This window comes from Coloeus monedula (genome assembly GCF_965178545.1).
Source record: "Coloeus monedula genome assembly, chromosome: 3".
In the NCBI taxonomy this organism is placed as follows: domain Eukaryota; kingdom Metazoa; phylum Chordata; class Aves; order Passeriformes; family Corvidae; genus Coloeus; species Coloeus monedula.
Window position 1 is genome coordinate 43,844,539 of NC_138783.1, and position 19,720 is coordinate 43,864,258.

The 19,720-nt window shown below is 35.3% G+C and overlaps 1 protein-coding gene across 3 annotated transcripts in view; it reads left to right on the forward strand.

The window, feature by feature from the left end:
- ATM (ATM serine/threonine kinase) overlaps positions 1-19,720 on the forward strand; it is a 58,426-nt gene that overhangs the window by 15,050 nt on the left and 23,656 nt on the right. For all 3 annotated transcript variants that reach the window (XM_082279385.1, XM_082279386.1, XM_082279387.1), the window contains exons 23-39: positions 770-946; positions 1,708-1,877; positions 2,189-2,435; positions 3,026-3,144; positions 4,415-4,541; positions 5,769-5,968; positions 7,818-7,992; positions 9,607-9,771; positions 10,022-10,154; positions 12,103-12,198; positions 12,911-13,082; positions 13,510-13,651; positions 14,281-14,457; positions 14,795-14,963; positions 17,566-17,653; positions 18,007-18,162; positions 18,937-19,045. In XM_082279385.1, the coding sequence (XP_082135511.1) occupies positions 770-946; positions 1,708-1,877; positions 2,189-2,435; positions 3,026-3,144; positions 4,415-4,541; positions 5,769-5,968; positions 7,818-7,992; positions 9,607-9,771; positions 10,022-10,154; positions 12,103-12,198; positions 12,911-13,082; positions 13,510-13,651; positions 14,281-14,457; positions 14,795-14,963; positions 17,566-17,653; positions 18,007-18,162; positions 18,937-19,045 (2,622 nt within the window). The remainder of the gene's footprint in view (positions 1-769; positions 947-1,707; positions 1,878-2,188; positions 2,436-3,025; positions 3,145-4,414; positions 4,542-5,768; positions 5,969-7,817; positions 7,993-9,606; positions 9,772-10,021; positions 10,155-12,102; positions 12,199-12,910; positions 13,083-13,509; positions 13,652-14,280; positions 14,458-14,794; positions 14,964-17,565; positions 17,654-18,006; positions 18,163-18,936; positions 19,046-19,720) is intronic.

Genomic DNA, 19,720 nt, shown 5'->3' on the forward strand with positions numbered 1-19,720 from the left:
ATCTTGTGTTTACACAGTATAAAACCAAATTTGTAAATTTCAGAAGGATCATGTTTCTAGTGGTATTAGAGCAAGCTTTTTCACAAAATTGAGATTTGCTTAAAATTTTGAACTATTCAGAAGCTTGAAGTGAAGGAAAAGTTACGCTTCAGTGCAGTGACTGGAAATACAGTGGTGTGGTGTAGTACTGTGGAATTTTTTTAACTATTAATTTTTCTTTTAATGTCTTTCACTTTTCCTCCTTCCTTGCTACCATGCTAAGTCATCTACTTCATCTACATTTTTCTTTTTTTTTCTGTCATGTTGTTATCTACCTGCATGTCATCTCTCTGCTGCATTTTCCTCTGTTCCCTTTGCCTGCTGTGTACCCTGGCCTTGCTGCTGAGGCCTCATCTCTGTCATCTTGTTTCATCCCTCTGTACTGTCACCTCCAGCTCTTTGTCATCGTCTTGTTTCTGTGTTGCTTTGAGTCCTTGTTCTGTCCCCTCAGTTTGGCAGTGTCTGTTAACTTCTCCCCTTTCATTGCAGTTTCTTGTTGCTTTTATTTAAACTCATTACCTGGCAACACCATGCCTTAATGAGGAGAATTGCATTTGAATGGCAAGGTAGTTCTTCGCTATGTGCATCAAGGAGTAAAAAAAGGACACTAGACATGTTCAGCAGTATTTATGTCAGTGCCCTTAATTTTAAATTATTTATGATCATTTATTAACTAGGAAATTGCTTTAACAGAATATTTGTCCAAGTTCTTCGTAATGTCTTATTGAAGGTCAGAGGTGATGTAAGTCCTGAAGATCTTTTGGACAAACAGGGTAATGGAAAAGCAGTTCTTCTGATGCTTATAACCATGGTTCTGTGCTGCAGTCCAGTCTGTGAAAAGCAAGCTCTGTTTGCTATTTGCCAGTCTGTGAAAGAGAATGGATTAGAACCTCACCTTGTGAAAAAGGCAAGTCTAACATTTTATTTTATATTTAGGTTATAAATTAAGGGTAGGTTACAATTGGAAGCTGCAAAATGTTTATCTCAGTATTGAAATTTGTTAAATATTGTAAAGGTATGACTAACGTGGTACTTACATAACTGAATTAATTTGTCTTTATATTTAATGACTTACATAGAAATAATGAAATCATTAAAGGCAATTTTAATGGTAAATCTTGTATGTTCAAAGCACAGATCTGAAATACAAATAGACTTTTATACATTGAATATTGCAGATCTCATTTAGAAAAATCATTCTACCCAGTGGAAGCAAGTTTTCCTATGTGGAAAATATGTAAAATAAATGCAGAGTATTGGAAGATGGTATGTGTTGTGTGGAATTCTATTTTGAAGTTCACAAGGGTGTACTGAAATTATTGCTGTTTATACTTCAGCCTTTCGTGCTAGTCATTTTTTAAGTCCACATGTTCCTTTTATCCTTTTTTTCTACTCACTGCTTCCTGTTTTTGTACACAGTCTGTACCGTGCAAAATGGGCACTGACCGTCCTTTCTTAACTTGTGTGGGTTAGTTGTAGTTCCTTGATTGCCCTCTTCTGAGATATGGCAAAACAAATAGTAAAATGGCTTATGCTAAACAGGAGCTGAGTTGCACAAATAATTCATTAAAAGGCTGGGGTGTACACATGGAGGTGTAATATTGTCAGTTTGCCGTAGTACCATGTACTCCCTACACTATTTTCGCAATCTTAATTCATGCATTTCAGGTTTTGAAAAAAGTATCTGACATTTTTGGCTATAAAAGTATAGAAGACTTCATGACATCACATTTAGACTATTTGGTGATGGAGTGGCTGAAAATAAATGACAGTGGATATAGCCTGTCTGCTTTTCCTTACGTTCTTCTGAACTATACTAGCCTTGAGGAGTTCTACGGGTAAGTTTGCTATATAAAAGCATTACTTAGATTTTATTTACAATTGTGACACAGGGTCTCAAATTGCTAAATATAGTAATTAATCAGAATTTTGTTGTAAGGTGATGTATTGAGAACTTTCGAAATGTATTCTAAGCATCACGTGTATTATATTTATGCAGGTAAGATTTTTTTTGTGTGTGTGTAGCAGTAGCTAAACAGTGGTTATAAGTTTAGCTATACAGTAGAGGAATGGTATTTGCTCTAAGATGCTCGAGGTTTTTTTAAAAAGTAATTTAAGGACATTTTGGAAATGTATTTGCTATGTGTAGGTCTTGTTACAAAGTTCTGGTTCCACACCTGGTGATTAGAAGTCAGTTTGAAGATGTGAAATCACTTGCCAACAAGATTGAAAAAGACTGGAGACAAGTTCTGGCAGACTGTTTTCCAAAGTTACTTGTCAATATCCTCCCATACTTTGTCTATCAAAGCCATGGAAAGAGTGAAGTAGCAGAGCAAAGAGAAATGGCTTCTAAAGTCTACGACAGGCTTAAGGATGAAAACTGCTTAGGAAAGCAGGTAGGTATCCATTTAAAATGTGTAAATTGAGTTCTGTGGTGTTTAACAGACCAGAAAGAAACATTTATGTATTATGTAAGTGTAAATAGTTCAAATTTATAGGTACAAAATTAGTATTTTAATTCAAGCTAGCCAATTTTTATCCCAAGGATTTCAAGTAGCTATTCAATAGAAACTTTCAGGCCAACAGTTGACTGAGGTATAATTTTTTTCAGAGTGCAAAAAAAAAATTTTTAACATTCATTATACAACCCTGAGTTTCTTTGTCGTATATCTGTCACATTTTCCTCTTAAAATATTTTTTAATGCTTTATGAGGAACCATCTTCTCCATAGGCAAACACTGTGTTTGGAACTAGAAGTAAAAGGAAACATTATTTTTTTTCTATACACTGTAGGAAAGCAAATTGTTCTACCTGTGACTGCCATAGAGAAGCTTAACCAGGCTTAATTTATGAATGAATTGTATGCCATGGATAATGGAACAAATAGAGAATCTAGACAAGGAAAAGTGGGCTTTCTCAGAAGCCAAAGAAATAATTCTGGCTGAAATACCTTTTTCTTATTAAAATGCTATTTTTCTTCTTGTAGCAAATTGACAATTTATCTCATAATAACTTGCCAGAGATTGTGGTTGAACTGTTGATGACCTTACATGAACCAGCTGGTACCACGGTCGAAGGAGGGTCTCATCTAAGTAAATACATAAGGTATGAACTTGTAGGTTCTCTAAATGCTGAGTGTGTTTGTGTAACATTGTGCATTAGAATGTGTGCTTCAGGCATAAGAAGAGGTAACTCTGAAGCTGAGAGCTGAAGGATTTACTGTCATTAGTAATGATACATCATAGTTGTGCCTTCATGTAGTTACTCCCCAAGATCAGGGAGGAGAAGCTCTGTAATACTGCAGCTAATGGAAGGAATGAACGGTGTGCAAGCGAATGCTGTTGTGTGTTGATGAGCTGGACTGCTGTGGCACTGCCAGTTTAGATTAGTTCAGGTTTGGATGGACTTCTGTCTCTGTTAAATTGGTCAGGTTTTAGTCTCTAAATTAAAGTGATTCTTTTAATGGTCTTTAATAACTAGAAGTCAGAGAGAGGTAAAGTGAACTGTTTCTTGTAGTGGCAGATCTTGTCTTTGGTAAGGAGATTTGTCAAGCAATGTCAAATAAACAAATTCCTAATTAATAGAAATAGTCTAGTGCCATAAACGTCTTCAAGTTTATTAGCTTTTCAGTCTTTGTTGTTGTCCTAAAATATCCCTATTTGTATAATAATTTTCCAGATTTTTATGTTCAGATAGAAATTTTTGGAAAAACACTGCATTTTTTAAAGTTCTCGAGGAAGATACCTTTATTGTAAAAACACTAAGTTGAAAGAAACCAAAGCATTTCTGGGAAAATCTGCCAAAAGTTAAACGGCTGAGGATTTAAGAACTCTTTAAAAATTTTTTTGTAGTGAGTTTATTAACAGACTGTGGTGTCTGCTTGTAGACAAAGCTCTTCTTTCTAAGAAGGAAATGGTAAGAAAAGAGTGATGAAACTTAGATTATGCACTTTTATTTGTACCATGATGCATTTGTTTTCTTTTTGAGGTCCCAGAAGACCTCACTACCCTGTTTTATGTCAAGATTCACGATTGCTTTTTTCTCAGCCAAATTGTTCCCACAATTACAAAATGCAGAAGATTTACCCGTGACTTGTAATGAGATTTTTGTGCTAAATACCTTAGATGAGACAAATTATCTTTAAAAAAAAATAAAAGGATGTTAAGAAAGTACAGTTTAGAAAGCTGCCATAGAGGGACAACAAGCAGCTACAAAATAAGGTGCATGTCACTTTTCTGGATGCTTTTGGTGCTTCTTACTGAAAGCAGAAAATATTTTCTAGGAATTAATGTGTTTATTCATTAAGACTTACTGTATTAGATACAAGTGGTTTGATTTTTGAGAAGAAAAATATAAATCCTTTTTATTCATTTAGGGAACTGGATCCTGCTCCTAATCCTCCTCATTTTCCATCTTATGTGATTAAGGCAACCTTGGACTATATTAGCAACTGTCATAAAAGCAAATTAAAAAGTATCGTAGAAGTTCTTTCTAAAAGCCCTGTAAGTATGTAATGATGATTTTACTTTTCTGTAGAATGCAGAATTTCTATTATGGGTACCTCTTAGTCAAATTAGACATTTTCATCATTTCTATGTGAGGAAAATAAACCACCTTAGACCCTTTTCTGTTCATTTGTTTGCCTTCTGAAATGGGAAATGTCCTTAATTCAGGGACAGAGTTAAGTGCATTATATAATTATATTATTTTATTAATTATTATAATATACGTGTTATACAATATGTCTTAAATAAGTGCACAAATTATGTAATTATATACATTATATAATACATGCAAAGTAAAGAGGATTATTTTAAAGGTTGGGGAAATCTCTGTGTACCAGACATGGTTTAGAATGTGGCATATTTGTCACATGTCTGAAGAATGTTCTAAAATAATTATATTTGGTCAATTTTAACTAAATACAGCCTACAATTAAAATATAAAACTTGCTTACTTTTACTGACAGTGTTAAATTTTATACTCAGTGATATTTTTTGACACTTGATTTTCATTTGTTAAAGGCAAATATGAAGACACAGGAAATTATACAGTCCTGCAATAAATCATAAACATATTACTGTCTTCTAACATTGTTTCTTAGAAATGTATCTGTTTGAAGTTATGCTGTGTTATTGCATATGTTGTCAACAACTTACTTGGCCTATTTATAAATAATTTAAAAATAAGAAAAAAACTTTACTGAACCATGTTTTAGCTAAATCTTTTGAGTGTAAAAGTTAGTATTGCCAGACAGTGGAATAAGTTTTTTAAAATGTTACACAACCTGCCTAGTGTTTTAAAATGACTTTTTTTTTTAAGTTTACAGTTTTAACAGTTGCAATCTATAGTGCTGTGTTCTGTGAAATGGTGCAGTTTGCACACATGAACATTACGTTTGAAAAAATACAGGTTGAATCCTTACCTGATGTTTTAATGGTTTTTATTTGATGTTTTTCCTCTTGGTAAAAATTGCCGTAACTGTTTGGCTTTCTGAAAAATGTACATAACATTTCTCATGTTGGGGGAATAAAAAAGGAAAATTAGGAGGTATGTGGCTTATTGTCCTGTTTGGAGAATTGGTTTCTCTGTAGGTCTTTTGTTTGTTTAAAGCAATAAAAATAATGAAGCTTTTTTGCCAATGTTAGGTTTTAGGTTTTTAAAGTTTTTTCTTGATATCTGTATTGACATTATGAATAATTTTTTACTCCTATTTTATTCATTTTTAGGATTCGTTCCAGAAAATCCTTCTAGCTCTTTGTAAGCATGCATCAGATACAAAAAACATGTATAAGAAACACAGAGTTCTCGTAATTTATCACTTGTTTGTTGGTCTGTTACTTAAAGAGATCAAGGACAGTTTAGGAGGAGCCTGGGCTTTTGTCCTCCGAGATGTAATTTACACCCTGATTCACCACATCAATAGCAGGTAAAGAAAGTAATTATCTCTAGATCTTCTGTCTGTGCTCCTTGGCTCCTGTAAACTTACATTTTGATATTGCTAGCAGATGTTAATTAATCAGTAAAATTAGTTAGAATTTGCTAAAATTAAAAATTGAATCACTATTCTTTTATAATTTCAGAATTTAAACATAGAACTCTTACTAAAATATGGACTAATCTGTGCTAGCCTTGTATTTAGATGTTTGCTATACTGCAGGTTTTGTATCTGTAATAGGCTGTCAAATTGTAGGAATAAGCAGTGTTGGGAGATTTTGATGGCAGGGTGTTTAGGAATTTAAAGCATATGGGAGAAAAATTTAAAGTGTGGAGTTAGGGGCAAAGTAAGCACACGTCAAATAAAATGCGCTTATTGAGTTAATTGGAGTGTTGACATTAACATTCTCACCAGTGAGTACCTAGCAAAGTGAGAACTGCTACATGTTATCTTAGCTTGCTTTCAGGTTGAGGAAACTGGTCCTTTATCAGGTTAAAATTTAAGTAGGATTCTTGCCTTTTACAAAGAAGGCTACAGGTATTTTCTTATTTGAGCTTTAACTCTGGGTTTCACAGACAGTTATTTGCATAAATGTCTCTGAGTTTATGTACAAATTGATTGCTTGGCTGGTTTGAAGCATTTCATACCCTGAGATATTGAAGAGATGTGTGGATTTTATGGTAAATGCATTATTATGGGACGACTTGTTGTGTTGAACATTGAGCTGGGGTGGGGCTCTTGAGGCACTGGAGAGCAATGCTGCCGTTCAGAGGGACCTCACCTAGTCACAGGGGTGGGACAACAGGTCCTTGTGGGGCTGAACAAAAGCAACCCCTAAGTCTCTCACCTGGGGTGGAATATCCCGGGTGATATCCCACCATGGTATCACCAGGAGATCCCATCACGAGTTCAGGCTTGGGGTCTGGCTAGAAGAGGAGCTGGATGAGTCAGCAGCTCACCTTTTATCACCGCAGGCTGACCGTGTACTCAGCCGTGCTGGCAGGAGCATGGCCAGCAAGCTGAAGGAAGCAGCCATTCCCCCCTTGAGTCTTATAAGAGATAATGAATGACAAACCAGGATGGTTTGAGTGGAAGACCCCAGAGGGGAAAAACTGAGTTGATCTAATTTCTCTTCTCCAGTTTCTGGAGGGGAAGTTTCCTTGTGGGGAAGGTAGAGCCAGATTTTTCTTAGAAGTGCACAGTGAAAGGACAAGGGGTAGCACCCAGCAAGCTGCAATATGGGAGATTGTGGTTGGACATAGGGGAAAGGATTTTCACAGTGAGAATAGTCAAACAGTGGAGCAAGTTTCTCAGGGAAGCTATTGGTTCTCCATCCAAGGAATATGTCAGAATTCAGCTCAACAAAACCCTGAGAACCGATCTGAATTTGAAGCTGACCCTGCTTCAGGGGGGAAGCTGGACTAGATAATCTCCAGGTGTCCTTTATAACCTAATTTTTTTTTAAACTAATGGTCATTTTAGATAGAGAAGGGTTCAGAGAGCATGTTTCCCACTTTGTTCTGCTTCTGTCAAGATTGTCCTGACAAATAATAATCTAAAACCCTTTTGGGGATTTTTTTTTCTCTGGTATATATTTTTCTACAAGGTTTTATTCCATTTTCTAAAGTGATCAGTCGAATTCAGTGTGTTTCAGTTTTTCTGTGTCTCCTGAGATAAGTCTTTAGAGCTGATTGACAGAGTTATTAAATTGTAAAGTTTCGAATAAATTCTTCCTGGTTTTCTTTTCCTTTTCCCATATTATTCCCTGATGTATAAAATGTTGGTACTTGAGACAGTGACAATTGGTGTTTCTTCTATTTCGCTTTGTTTCCTGTGACAGACCCATCATAGTCAGAGACATATCCATGCGCAGCTTTTCACTCTGCTGTGATCTTCTGCATCATGTTTGCCACACAGCAGTTACATGTTGCAGCGATGCTCTGGAGACCCACCTTCATGTTATTGTAGGAACCCTAATACCTCTTGCCATGGACCAGTCTCAGATTCAGGAACAGGTAGTTTTGTGTTGCCGTTTATTCCTTACCTGTTAGCTTTCCAGTTCTTGTTCGCTGTTCTTAAGGCTCTACCTATACTCATGCTCAATTTTAATTCCTTTTTCCTATGCTTTGGAGATTTATATAAAAACTGTTATTTGGGATGTAATACTATGCCTTTAATTTTTTTAAATGCAACTTCACTTTTGGTACTACTGTTTTGCCAAATAGCACATCAAGTAGCTAAGCAATTCCTTGAAGAACTGTGGATGATTTCATGGGAAATATGATGAAGAGCTTTGGTATGAGAAGGTGTCTAAAGGACAAAGAAGAAGTGTGTGCAGAGAATAGATTTCAGTAGTTGAGCTATTTATTTAGCGAATTATCATTAAAAAGAAATGTAGTGCACAGGCCTTAAAAAAGGAAACAAAGCAGTTTCTGTTGTGTGACAAGCATTGTTTTCCCTCTGGTTTTGCTTTTTATGTGCATTCTGCTGGGGCTAAAAACATAAGAAGATTCAGAGACTTAAAATTAGTAGCTGTAGGTGAGAAGAGTGTGCCTGTTCCACTTCAGTCCTCATGTTGCCTTCTGGCTTAATCTGATTCCATTGTACCACAGGCATCTCCATGGTTGCACTGTAGCCCTACGCTGTCCTCCTTGTACTTCCAGTTCACCTGGAGGGCTGTGGTGATCCAGCTGAAAATAGCCTGGCAATCTTGATTCACAGCTTCGTGATTGTGATCAGATTTACAATATCTCTATGTAAACAGTTGCACATGCACATCTGCAAAGGCAGCATGTCAGGGTATACCTGGGCAGGAAAAAAGGGGGGAGAACAGAAATTTCTCTGTATTGGAACTGATGTAAAACATGAAACCTTCTCATATCATACTCCTGCAGGGATGCCCACCTTCTAGGGATCACTTTTCAGTTTCTTCTTTTTTATTTTTTCTTCTAGCATTGAATGGAGACTAGTTGATAATTTTCAGGTAAATACAAGTCTTCAAATAAAACCCTCATCATTTAGATTTAAAACGCCTCAAAGGTGCTTGGATTGAATATCCAGTTGCATTGATTTTTAAGTAAAGCATAAAAGCAGTGTTTTTCCAAAGAAGGTATAACACCTCTTTGACAAGCATTTATTCAAGTTGTAGATATGTTGTTATACAAATTTTGCCAGAGTTCAGTGATTTGGGTAGTAAGTTACGACATATAGGCATTTGTCTAAATTTCAAATTACCAGCACTTTGGTAAGAACAATAAAGTCCTAATATATTACACCAGAACTACTTGGGTGCAGTGTGTTGTTAAATCATTGTGAATATCATAGAGATGATATTGAATCTCAGCATTTGAAATCAGCTTAATCAAAGGACAGAATAAAACTGCAGGCTGTGATAGTAAAAGCTTTGATTTCTGTTTGGGAGGAGGAAGAGCAAAAATGCCCCACCATTTTACAATATATCTGTGATTTCCCCAAGCCTCTAAACATCTTACAGCTTTTAACAGTGTAAATAAATCATCTTACCGGTTTAATGGAACTTAGAGAAATACAAACTTTATAACCTGAATAAGAAATATGGCTCAAAAATGTTCCTTTTTCTTTTTTGGTTTTTGTTTACTTTTGATGTTCAGGTCCTAGGCTTGTTGAAGTATCTGGTGATAGATAATAAGGATAATGAAAGTCTGTACCAAGCAATCAAAAGCTTAGATCCTTTTCCTGAATATCCAGCTTTTAAAGATCTGCGAGCAGCTCAACAGAAAATAAAATACAGTAAAGGATCATATTCTCTTTTGGAGGTAATTACACTTTAAAATACATCTCACAATATAATGGTTTTTTGTAATGCAAACTTTCCACAGAAGAATTATTTTCTAACTGTAGTTTAAGTTTAAATGAGATATGTGGAGTCTTTTTATTGCTGGTTTCAGCCACGGAGATACTTGTAGGTCTCCACTTTTACTTTGCATCTACACTGTGAACTGCTGAGAGCCACTTCTTTACCTTTGTTTGTATGCTATATGGGTTTAATACAGTGTTGTTTTGCAGGAAATTAATCACTTTCTCTCAGTCGGGGTTTGTGATTCACTGCCCTTGACACGGCTTGAAGGACTGTATGATTTACGCAAAAAGTTGGAACAATATAAAGATCAGATGAAGGATCTCCTGAAAATTTTCCAGGGTACTGATCTGATTATGTGTTTTATTTCTTTTCTACCTGGTTTTAGGTGTTTAGTGATGTACCCTATTCTAATTTGACATTGAATATTTTATTTTTTGTCTTGGTTTTTGTATGTTTAACAATGTAATATTATAATTTCACATGCAGAGTAGAATGACATTTATGATTCATGCAACATCAGAAGTATCTTTAGCAAAGTGCATTATAAATACTAGATGAGATGTTACATGATAGAGAGGATAAAATACCCTTCAAGCTTTTGGCATGGGGCATGCATGATTGTGAGTGACCAGGTTAATGTAGAAGTATATTGATTTATTATTGCTTAGTGAGTTTTCTTGTATATGAATCTCCCTACTCTTTTAAATGTAATGAAGCTTCAATTTATTAAAGGCATGTTAAAAGTAAAACTCCAGAATAAATGGTAGGATTTAGTTTAGCTGGATTTTGACAGGTGCCAGGATTGTGTTTCAGTCCTCAATCCAGACTCAGTTTCTTCCTATTTTGGTTTTCAGATAATTGTGCCAGACCATTTCACTTTTCTCCTCTACATCAAGTTTCCATCAGCTTGTGTGCATGACAGGAAGATAAAAAGAGATGATGTAATTAATTGTCAATAAGGGCAAAGTAAAATTTGGATAAGAATTGTAATCTTGTAATGCCACGGTGCAAGTGCATTTTGGCCCCTACATCCTGTATATCATTTACAATTTTAGTTTCCAAACTCTGTTTGAACAGAGTTAGTGAAAGGGCAACAAGCTTGTGTGGAGCAACTTCCATCAGAGGAGAGCCTTGTGAGACTGGGAAAGAGATAGAATAGAAATAGAGGGAGGTGTATGAACTGGTGAAGCATAAGTAGGGAGTATGAAGTAGGGAGTAGGTGTATGAACTGGTATGAATGATGAAGCATAAGTAGGGAGTACTTACCACTTTTATCATAGTGAAGGAATTAAAGCCCAGAATTAAATCCCAGATTAAATTATACAAGAAAAATCATGTAATTTCTTCAAAATATATTTACCATTCAGTTTACTGTGGAGATTAACCACATAACTGACCTTAAAAGAAGTTGGACATATTTTGTAGAGATTATTAGGTATGAAGATGTGCTCAGGCAAGACCTGAGAAGAAGTACTTTCTCTTGCTTTGCTGGAGATGGGCTGGCAGGCTTGTTGAGCCTGTTGCCTTGCTTTTGCCTTATAATAAAATTCTATTAAGCACTTTAAAATGTATTATTATATGTATTCATTTTTATAAAGATGTAAACAAGCAAAAAGTCCAATTCCAGGTTTCCACTCTGATTAGCACTTTTTAAAAAAGGACTGCTTTCTTGGTGGTTTTTTTCTTCCTTACACTGACATATTTTTTCCTAGACCATTTTGTTTAGAATGTTTATTTTTAAAAAAAACCTCAGGCAGAGAGCACATATATAAGGAAATACCCATCTTGAGAGTTTATAATTTGGCAAGGTTTATTTGGCAACCGAAAGCTAATCAAATTCTTAGAAATTCCTGGCAGAAAGCCTAATTTTGAGGTATTCCTTGGATTCAGATTGAGAATAGAATGATGACATTAGCTTAAGGGCTGTCAGTGGAGCCACACAGTATGACTTCAGTGTTTCAAATAGCATTCTTACACCAACTTATAGTAATATTTAATGTATTTAATTATAATTTTTGCATCAAAACACTGAAAATAATAGCATATGTGCATTCTAGTTTAGGGGATTCTTTGGCTTATTCAAATGCACAGACATTTTTCCAAGCCATAATGAATAAGAAAAATCAGTAATTTAGTTGATGTTCTGTTTAATACCAATTTGCTGCAACATTAGTAATGCATATTGATATTTGTAGGTAAAAGACACTGAAGTGGTGTTTTCTTCTAATAACTTCACGTTACAAATATACTGACATGTTTGGCATCTATTTTTCTTTCTGAATGATAGGAAAGCCAGAAGATTCTGTAGTAGTGAAATTGGTGGTGAGCTTACTGCAGCTGTCCAAGATGGCAGTTAACCATACAGGAGAAAAAGCAGTGCTGGGTAAGTTAATCAGTCCCACAGGCAAATTAGGGCTGTCATTGCAAACACCAGACTGAAACTGTGCTTGTTCTCAGTGTTTCTTCCCACTGTGCTTCCCACTTCAACACACCTGCAGAGTATGAAGGAAAGAGCAGGGAAATACATTTTGTTTTCTTTCTGTTGAACATTTAACATCCCTTGTTAAAAATTATTTTCGAGGTCAGTTTTGTTTTGTTTTATTTCACCTTTTTTCAGTAGTTGTGTATTTTAATAAAGTATTTTGTCTGTAAAGCAAATGAGAGACACATTGATACACACTTTTATGTAAAATGTAGATTAATTCTTACTGAGGTTACAGTCTACTCTTTGGGGTCACACAGGCTACTGTTTGTACTTACCATACCCTTTAGGGATTGAAAATGAGTGATTCTGACCTTTTCCATTTGCCAGTTCCTGACAGAAGTAAACATAAAATACATATCTGATATAAGCTGGAAAACCCAGAGCCACAGGCACTCCTAGAAAATTGAGTTAAAAAGCATAACTGATATTTATGAGTCTTCAGCTGCAAAATTTGTTTATATGTAATTTTAATCATAAAGCTCCTTAAGTGATTATTTATAAATGTTTGCTGCTTTTTACCCATAACAGTCTCAGTTCTAAAAGTAGGGTGAGACCTTGTTTTAGTGTGCTTAAGACTACAGAAAGACTATAAAATTACATGCGTTTGCAGAGGCTGTTGGAAGTTGCTTGGGAGAAATAGGTCCCATGGATTTCTCCACCACAGCTCTTCAGCGTGCTGAAAATGCACTGGATTCTAGAGCAGCAGACTTACTTGAAGATAGAAAACTTCAGTGGGTCTTCATAATGTTAATTCAAATAAACACTGCTTTAACAGATAATTGGTGAGTATTCTTACTTATTTAGTTAGCTCAAAGCGAAATAGTAGTCATAAGTTTTACATTGTTCAGATCACCTCAGAGTAACTCCTGTGAAGTGTTCTCAATACCTGTTAGTGTCCGACCATGTGCTTCTCCAAGGGTCAGATTATTTACTCAGTCAGCCTTAGATGTTTCCTAGAAATTCGGTAGTAGAATGCAAGCCAGAGAATCTCCTCTGTGCTGGAGAGGGTAGCAGTGCTGTGGAGTAAATACTCTGGCTTTGTTTTGTAATAAAATGTGCAATGGCATATTCCTTCTCCAAAAATTTCTGACTTGATGCACACATAGATTGTGGAATTATTTATCTTGTATATTTATAAAGGTGATTTTGAAAATAAAATACCTGAATGAAATGAATAATAACTATGTTTTGTGTGTGTTATTTTTTCAGTATTGATGTTAGAGCTGCTGCTGTTTCCTGTTTGAAAAACATATTGGCCACCAAGTCTGGCAATGAATTTTGGGAAGTTTATAAAAGTAAAGCTGATCCCATGTTAATCTATCTACAGCCTTTCAGAACATCTAGGAAAAAGGTACTTCTGATACACCTTATATACATGGCATATAGAGTAGAGAAAAAAAGAAATATATATATATTTTTAAAAGCAGATTTAAAAGTATATTTGAGATAGGCTTTGATAAATGCCAAATTTGGCGTCAATATAATTGCAAATCTGATTGCTTTTGTACATCTGTTTCTCCTTTCTGTTTTACCAGTTGCAGCTTTCCCTTCATGTAGGAAATTACTAATTTGACATTAGAAAGCTGTGTGGTTTCATTTAGAAAGACAATTTTTGGTTATCTGATTAATAATGTAATACATTCTTTCTCAGGATTCCAGTGTTATTTGGTGCAAAAAAAGGTGGAAAATAAGTCAGAATAAAGTGCATAATTAACGATAAATCAGATACTTCCTAATTTTCAATCTTTTCATTTGTAAATTAAATGTGATGCCTAATGTGACCTTGTTGATGTTACCAGTAAAATTTTGTTTTTAATACTTTCAGATTTCTTTGGAAAACTTTACATTTGCATGAACAAAATTGATATTGTTAATCATTTGAAGGACCAGTTAATATATTTTAATGTGTACACTGCAGTATGGCATTTTAAAATGCCATAGAATTTTTTATTGTTTGCAATATGTATATTTTCCTTGTAGTTTCTTGTAGTACCTGCCAATGATACAGAGGCTCCTTTAGAAAGATTGGATGACACAAACCTGTGGATTCCTCTGGGAGAAAGTCACGAGACCTGGATCAAGCACCTTACTAGTTCAATATTGGACAGTGGAGGTGTGAAAAATGAAGTTCTCCAGTTAATGAAGCCACTGTGTGAGGTGAGCTAAATCACTGTACGTGTGCTGTGATGCACAAGAAATACAATTACTCGTCTTGATAGCAAGTAGTAGTTTCTGCTATTAAATAATTCAGGACCTTTGTAGTCATATATTGCAGGTACTCATAAAATATGCTCTCAAAATACAGAATTTAAAAGATAATTGTAAACATAAGTGAACTTTATATGGCTTCTTCAACTGAATGCCAGCGTAGCCCTGTTGAGTGGTTTGCATGTTCTTTCTCAAGTTTGATTAATTGTGAGTTTGGTTGTAACCTGAGAAAGACAACCAAAAAGCATTTCTTTCTCAGCAGCTCCTGTGCATTATTGTTTTCTAGGTGAAAACAGACTTGTGTCAAACTTTGCTTCCATACCTAATTCATGATATCCTTCTTCATGACTCAGATGAATCTTGGAGAAATCTTTTGTCACTTCATATCCAGAAGTTTTTTACAGCCTGTTGCAAATTTGCCTCATCTAGTAGATCTACTCCAAATTCTGATTCAGGTAATGTCATAATATTTTTGTTTCAGCTAAAAAAGGGATTTTGGTTGTGAAAAAACTATCTTCTAATATCAAATGTATGATGTGCACTTGTGGGCAGGCAGAATTTAGAAGCTTCTGCCCAATTATTTTTTTTCAGTGGAGATACCAGTAATTTTGAAGCTATTCATTGGCAGCATCTGAGAAGATTCTTCTATTTAACTTATTTTCTTATTCACACCTGGATTTAGTACTTGCTGAATTTAGATGTTATCCAGTGTCTTGTGCTGCAAGACTGAGTCATGGACTGCCTTTGAAAATGACTGATTGGCAGTCAAATTCCTCTCTTACTCAAACAAGAGCAATAAAAAGCAGTTTTCACCTGAATTTTCCCTTGGAGAAGACTAACCCTTCCTTTAACTACTGCCTGATATTGATAATGATCTTCCTGTACATTCCTATACAATGTAACAAAAGACTTGTTCCATTCCAGCAAAATAAAAGGAGGTTGTAACCAAAAGAACTGCAGTAGAGTATGAGAAAGGCAGTAAGTTCATTTTAACAAAAAGCACCTTTTAATCAAATTATTCACATCCTTTACAGTTAGATTATGGTTGAAGTTAGCAGAAATCCTTGTACAAGTAGGATTTTTGTTTTTAGACAGTGGGAATGGTACATGCACTTTTTCTCAGGAGCTGAAATAAATACAGTAACTTCAGATTAGGGTGGTTTTTTGTTTTGTTTTGGGTTGGTTTTATTTTTTGTGCAGTACCTACTGTGCTGTATCTTCTAACTCCCTTCTTCAGTGGCAAATCACCAAAGGAATGAGTTTGTACAATGTCTTGCAGTCTCTTTGGAGGCAAGTCATGCAAGCTTCAGGTTGTCAGAGAGGAAGAGGAACCCTTAGTATTGCACTTTTTAGTAAGAGTGGTGTAAATAACCCTAGTGATGCTAGGTGTATTTTTAAGTACTTTTTTGGATGCTCACTAGCCTGGACTGAAATACTAGAACAATATTCTTTCACATTTTTTAATTCAGGTGACAAGCTGTTTCTATGACTCAGATGTTTTCGTAATTGTTTCACTTCGTAAGATAGAGAATGATTAACAACTTTATATATCCTCCCTGGAAGCAGCCAGGGAAAATACTGCACAAATTTATGCTCAGATGTATAGAGTGACCCAAAAGATTCTAAGAAAAATATGAAGGGATTTTTCCAAGTTTTATAAACTTGCACTTAGTTCAGTGATACCAGTGAGCAAATGTTGGAGGCTCCTTCAAACATTGTGATTCATAGAATCACAGTTAATTAGTTTGGAAAAGACCTCTGAGATCATCGAGTCCAACCTGTGGCTGAACACCCCCATGTCAGCTACACCATGGCACTGAGTGCCATGTCCAGCCCTTTCCTCAAACACCTCCAGGGACAGTGACTCCACCACCTCCTTGGGCAGGCCATTCCAATGTCTAATCACCCTTTCTGTGAAGAAATTCTTTCCTGAAAGAATTCTATGCAAGGGATACTTACTGAGGCAATAAGTGAAAAAAAAAAAAAAAAAAAAAAAAAAAAAAGACGTATAGAAGCTTTAAATGGAATTCTCCAGATGAAAAACTGTCCTGGTAGCAGAAAAAAACCCCCAAACGTTTACAGGTAAATGAGAGGCGCAGTAGCCAACTCAGCAAAGATATGTTAATTCCAAAATTGGAGTCATAGAACATCAGTATTCAAAGCAAAAATTTTAATCATCGGGTAGCTGCCAGTTTCTTCAAGTAGAAGCTGTTGCCCTGGGAAAACAAGGAGAAAGCTCTTCCTATGAAATCTGGGTAAATTTCATTCCAAACCATCAGAATCCAAACTGGAAAAAATCAAGCAGTTGGACATGGGAGATTTAAATGCTTCTGATCAGGTTTATTTCTGTTTGTAGGAACACACAAAATGCCCAGATAGTTTTTTAATGTGGTTTTTGCTTTCTTTAGGAGAAATTGCTACTTCTGCATCTTACTGTAATGTAGTAGTAATCAAACCTTTGCTTGTGTGCTCCCTATTTCTTGCTTCTTTTAATTGGTAATTCAGAAATGACCAGAAGAATAAAAAAATTATTAACCCAATCACCAAAACACAACCTGTTGCCATCTGATTTTCTTTTTTAATCCAGAAGCAACATGTGGAAACATAGATTCTATGAAAATATGGGCTGTGTGTGGAAAGTAGGGGGTTTTGTGTAACCATACACACTCTAAAATCTGCAATGAAGTAATTTAATAAGAAGTATTTCTGTGACTTTGGAGTAACTTATATGGCAGAAGCCTAATGGAAGAGGTCTGTTATGGAGCTTTTTATAATGATGTTAGTTCATCTCTGAATGCTGTAAGAAAAAATAGAATCCATAAACTAATAATACAAAGACAGTTTCATAAAATTGTGGTGTAAACTACTATGATGTCACTAACATCATGTATTGGGAAGAAATACATTTTGTGACAAACTATTAATTTAATCTTGGAAATGCAATTCAAAGAAGCTTTTAGTTATTTTCTTGACTACAAAATAGACCTTTTTATCTTGTAAATGGATGTGTTATGACAAAAGTTCACTATATTCTTTCCTTTGAAATATACATCCCAGAGCAAGAAACCCATAATTTTAGAAGTTTGGATAAAGTATCTCGACGAGCCATGCTTGCTGTTGTTGATTACTTGAGAAGACAAAAGAGGTGAATTCAAGCTTTTCAAAATGTTGGCTTATTTAATTGTCACTGTTCAAAGATCTGTTGGTGTTCTAGGTTAAAGAAAAAGAACATGGTAGAGGACATACTGGTTAAAAGAAAAGATACAGTAGTGACCTTGCATTTGTTACAGAAGTGATATGGCTACCCTTGAAGGGTTCTAACTATGCTGAAGGAGTTTTCTAAAACCCTTTTGTCTGGTAAACTTCTTGTGGTATGGGTTTTCCAGGGACTAAGATAAAAGTAGCCTTTGGAAAGCTTTATAGTTGATATTGGATTTATTTTGTTTACTGTTCGAGAAAAGGTCTGTTACAGCAGTATTGAAGTCTTTATTTAATCAGATCTGTTTCAGGTACAGTTTTTGATGACAGCTTCTGGCTAGACCTGAATTATCTGGAGGTTGCTATGGCAGCACAGTCTTGTGCTGCTCACTTCACAGCCTTGCTCTACGCAGAAATCTACGCAGACAAGATAAATAGGGACAAGCAGCAAGAAAGGTAGGAGGAGTGCTCTTTCTTGACATTTCTGGTAAAATGGATCATGTTTTGTGAGTCCCAGCAGTGTTTTGGTTTTAGTTATATGAAAAGTCAAGGAAGCTTTAAAAATACTCCATTGGTGTGTGTATGGACATGGAAAGTATTTCCAGTCCTTGAATGTGATCCAAGCCTCAAAATAGCGTCATGTTGACTTGTAATCAGAAACTTTCTTTGTGCTGTTGGTTAAATTACAGCCGGAAGTTAATCAAGGGGGGAAAGAAACCCCAGAATGATGGCCAGAATTATGTGTGAATAGAGCCAAAGGACCCTTGTAGCTTTCTTCTATAACGGACAATTATCTTTGTTTTCTGGTCTATCAAGATCAAAATTTGGAACTAGTTTAGATTTTGTCACCACCCACTGTAAGGTAGTGAAAATATAACAAAAGTTTGGTTGTAAGCACATACATTAACTAATTGTTTTTATTCTTTCACAGAGGAAAGAGCACTTCAGGCATTCACCAAAGCAATTTGATTTAATAAAAGATTAGAAATTACAAGGTGTGGGGGGGGGATTCTCCGAAAAAACATCTTGGTATTAAAATCCCTTGATGTTGATATTCCCAGCTCAACTGATCACTTCCTCATTCTGATGGAGAGCCATACTGAATAACCTGAGGATGACAGTCTTGCATTTAATGTTTGTGCCCCTTGTTTCTTGGGTCTTGTCTCAGAATTTCTTTAGTTCTCTATATGAAATTTCATTTAACTTTGCTGGTAAAAACATTTCTTTTAGATCTTCTTTTAAAGCAGCTAAGAGTTTGACATTTGAAGAGGAAAGTCAAAGAACACCTATTACTACTTTAAATGAAAAAAGTAAAGAAGAAACTGGCATAAGTTTACAGGTACTTGTGTGTGCTTCATAATCAGAATGCAAACCTTCTTGTATAATTACAATTAACAGTAGGTTTCATCTGAGCTGAAGGTAGATCTAGTAGAATTCAAAAATGTGTTTTAAAGTTCTCCTCATGCTTGAATTCAAAGTGAACTCAGTGGCCTTCCAGACAAATTAAATTGAGTATTTGTTCACCTGAAACACTAACTAACTGGCAAGTTTTAAATCACAGCAAAGCAGACTTTGTTTCCTGATATACCTGCCTTCAGGGTGGTAGCCAGGCAAATATTTTTCAGTTTGTTTTGTCACAGATATATGTTCATTAAAAATCCGCAAGTGATGTAGAAGTTGTAATAATCAAAACTGAAGTAGTATTATCTCCCACAAGTTTATTTGATGTATCAAATCTGATCCAGTAGCCTTGTCTAAGTTACTTCTTTCCAAAGTTCATTATTCCAGAACTGTGCTTGTATAACTTTTAAGATGCATTACATAGCTGATGTGTCTAATGCTCATGCAGTACTATTGCCTTTTGCTTTTCAACTAGTCCACCTAAGGCCCCATCCTGGATTTTTAAAAAATAAATTAGCATTAAAATAGGTAGTCCTGAAGAGTTTGGCTAGACTGCATAACTTTTTTTTTTCCTGTCATGATATCAGGCTCAGATACTACATAAAGGAAAATT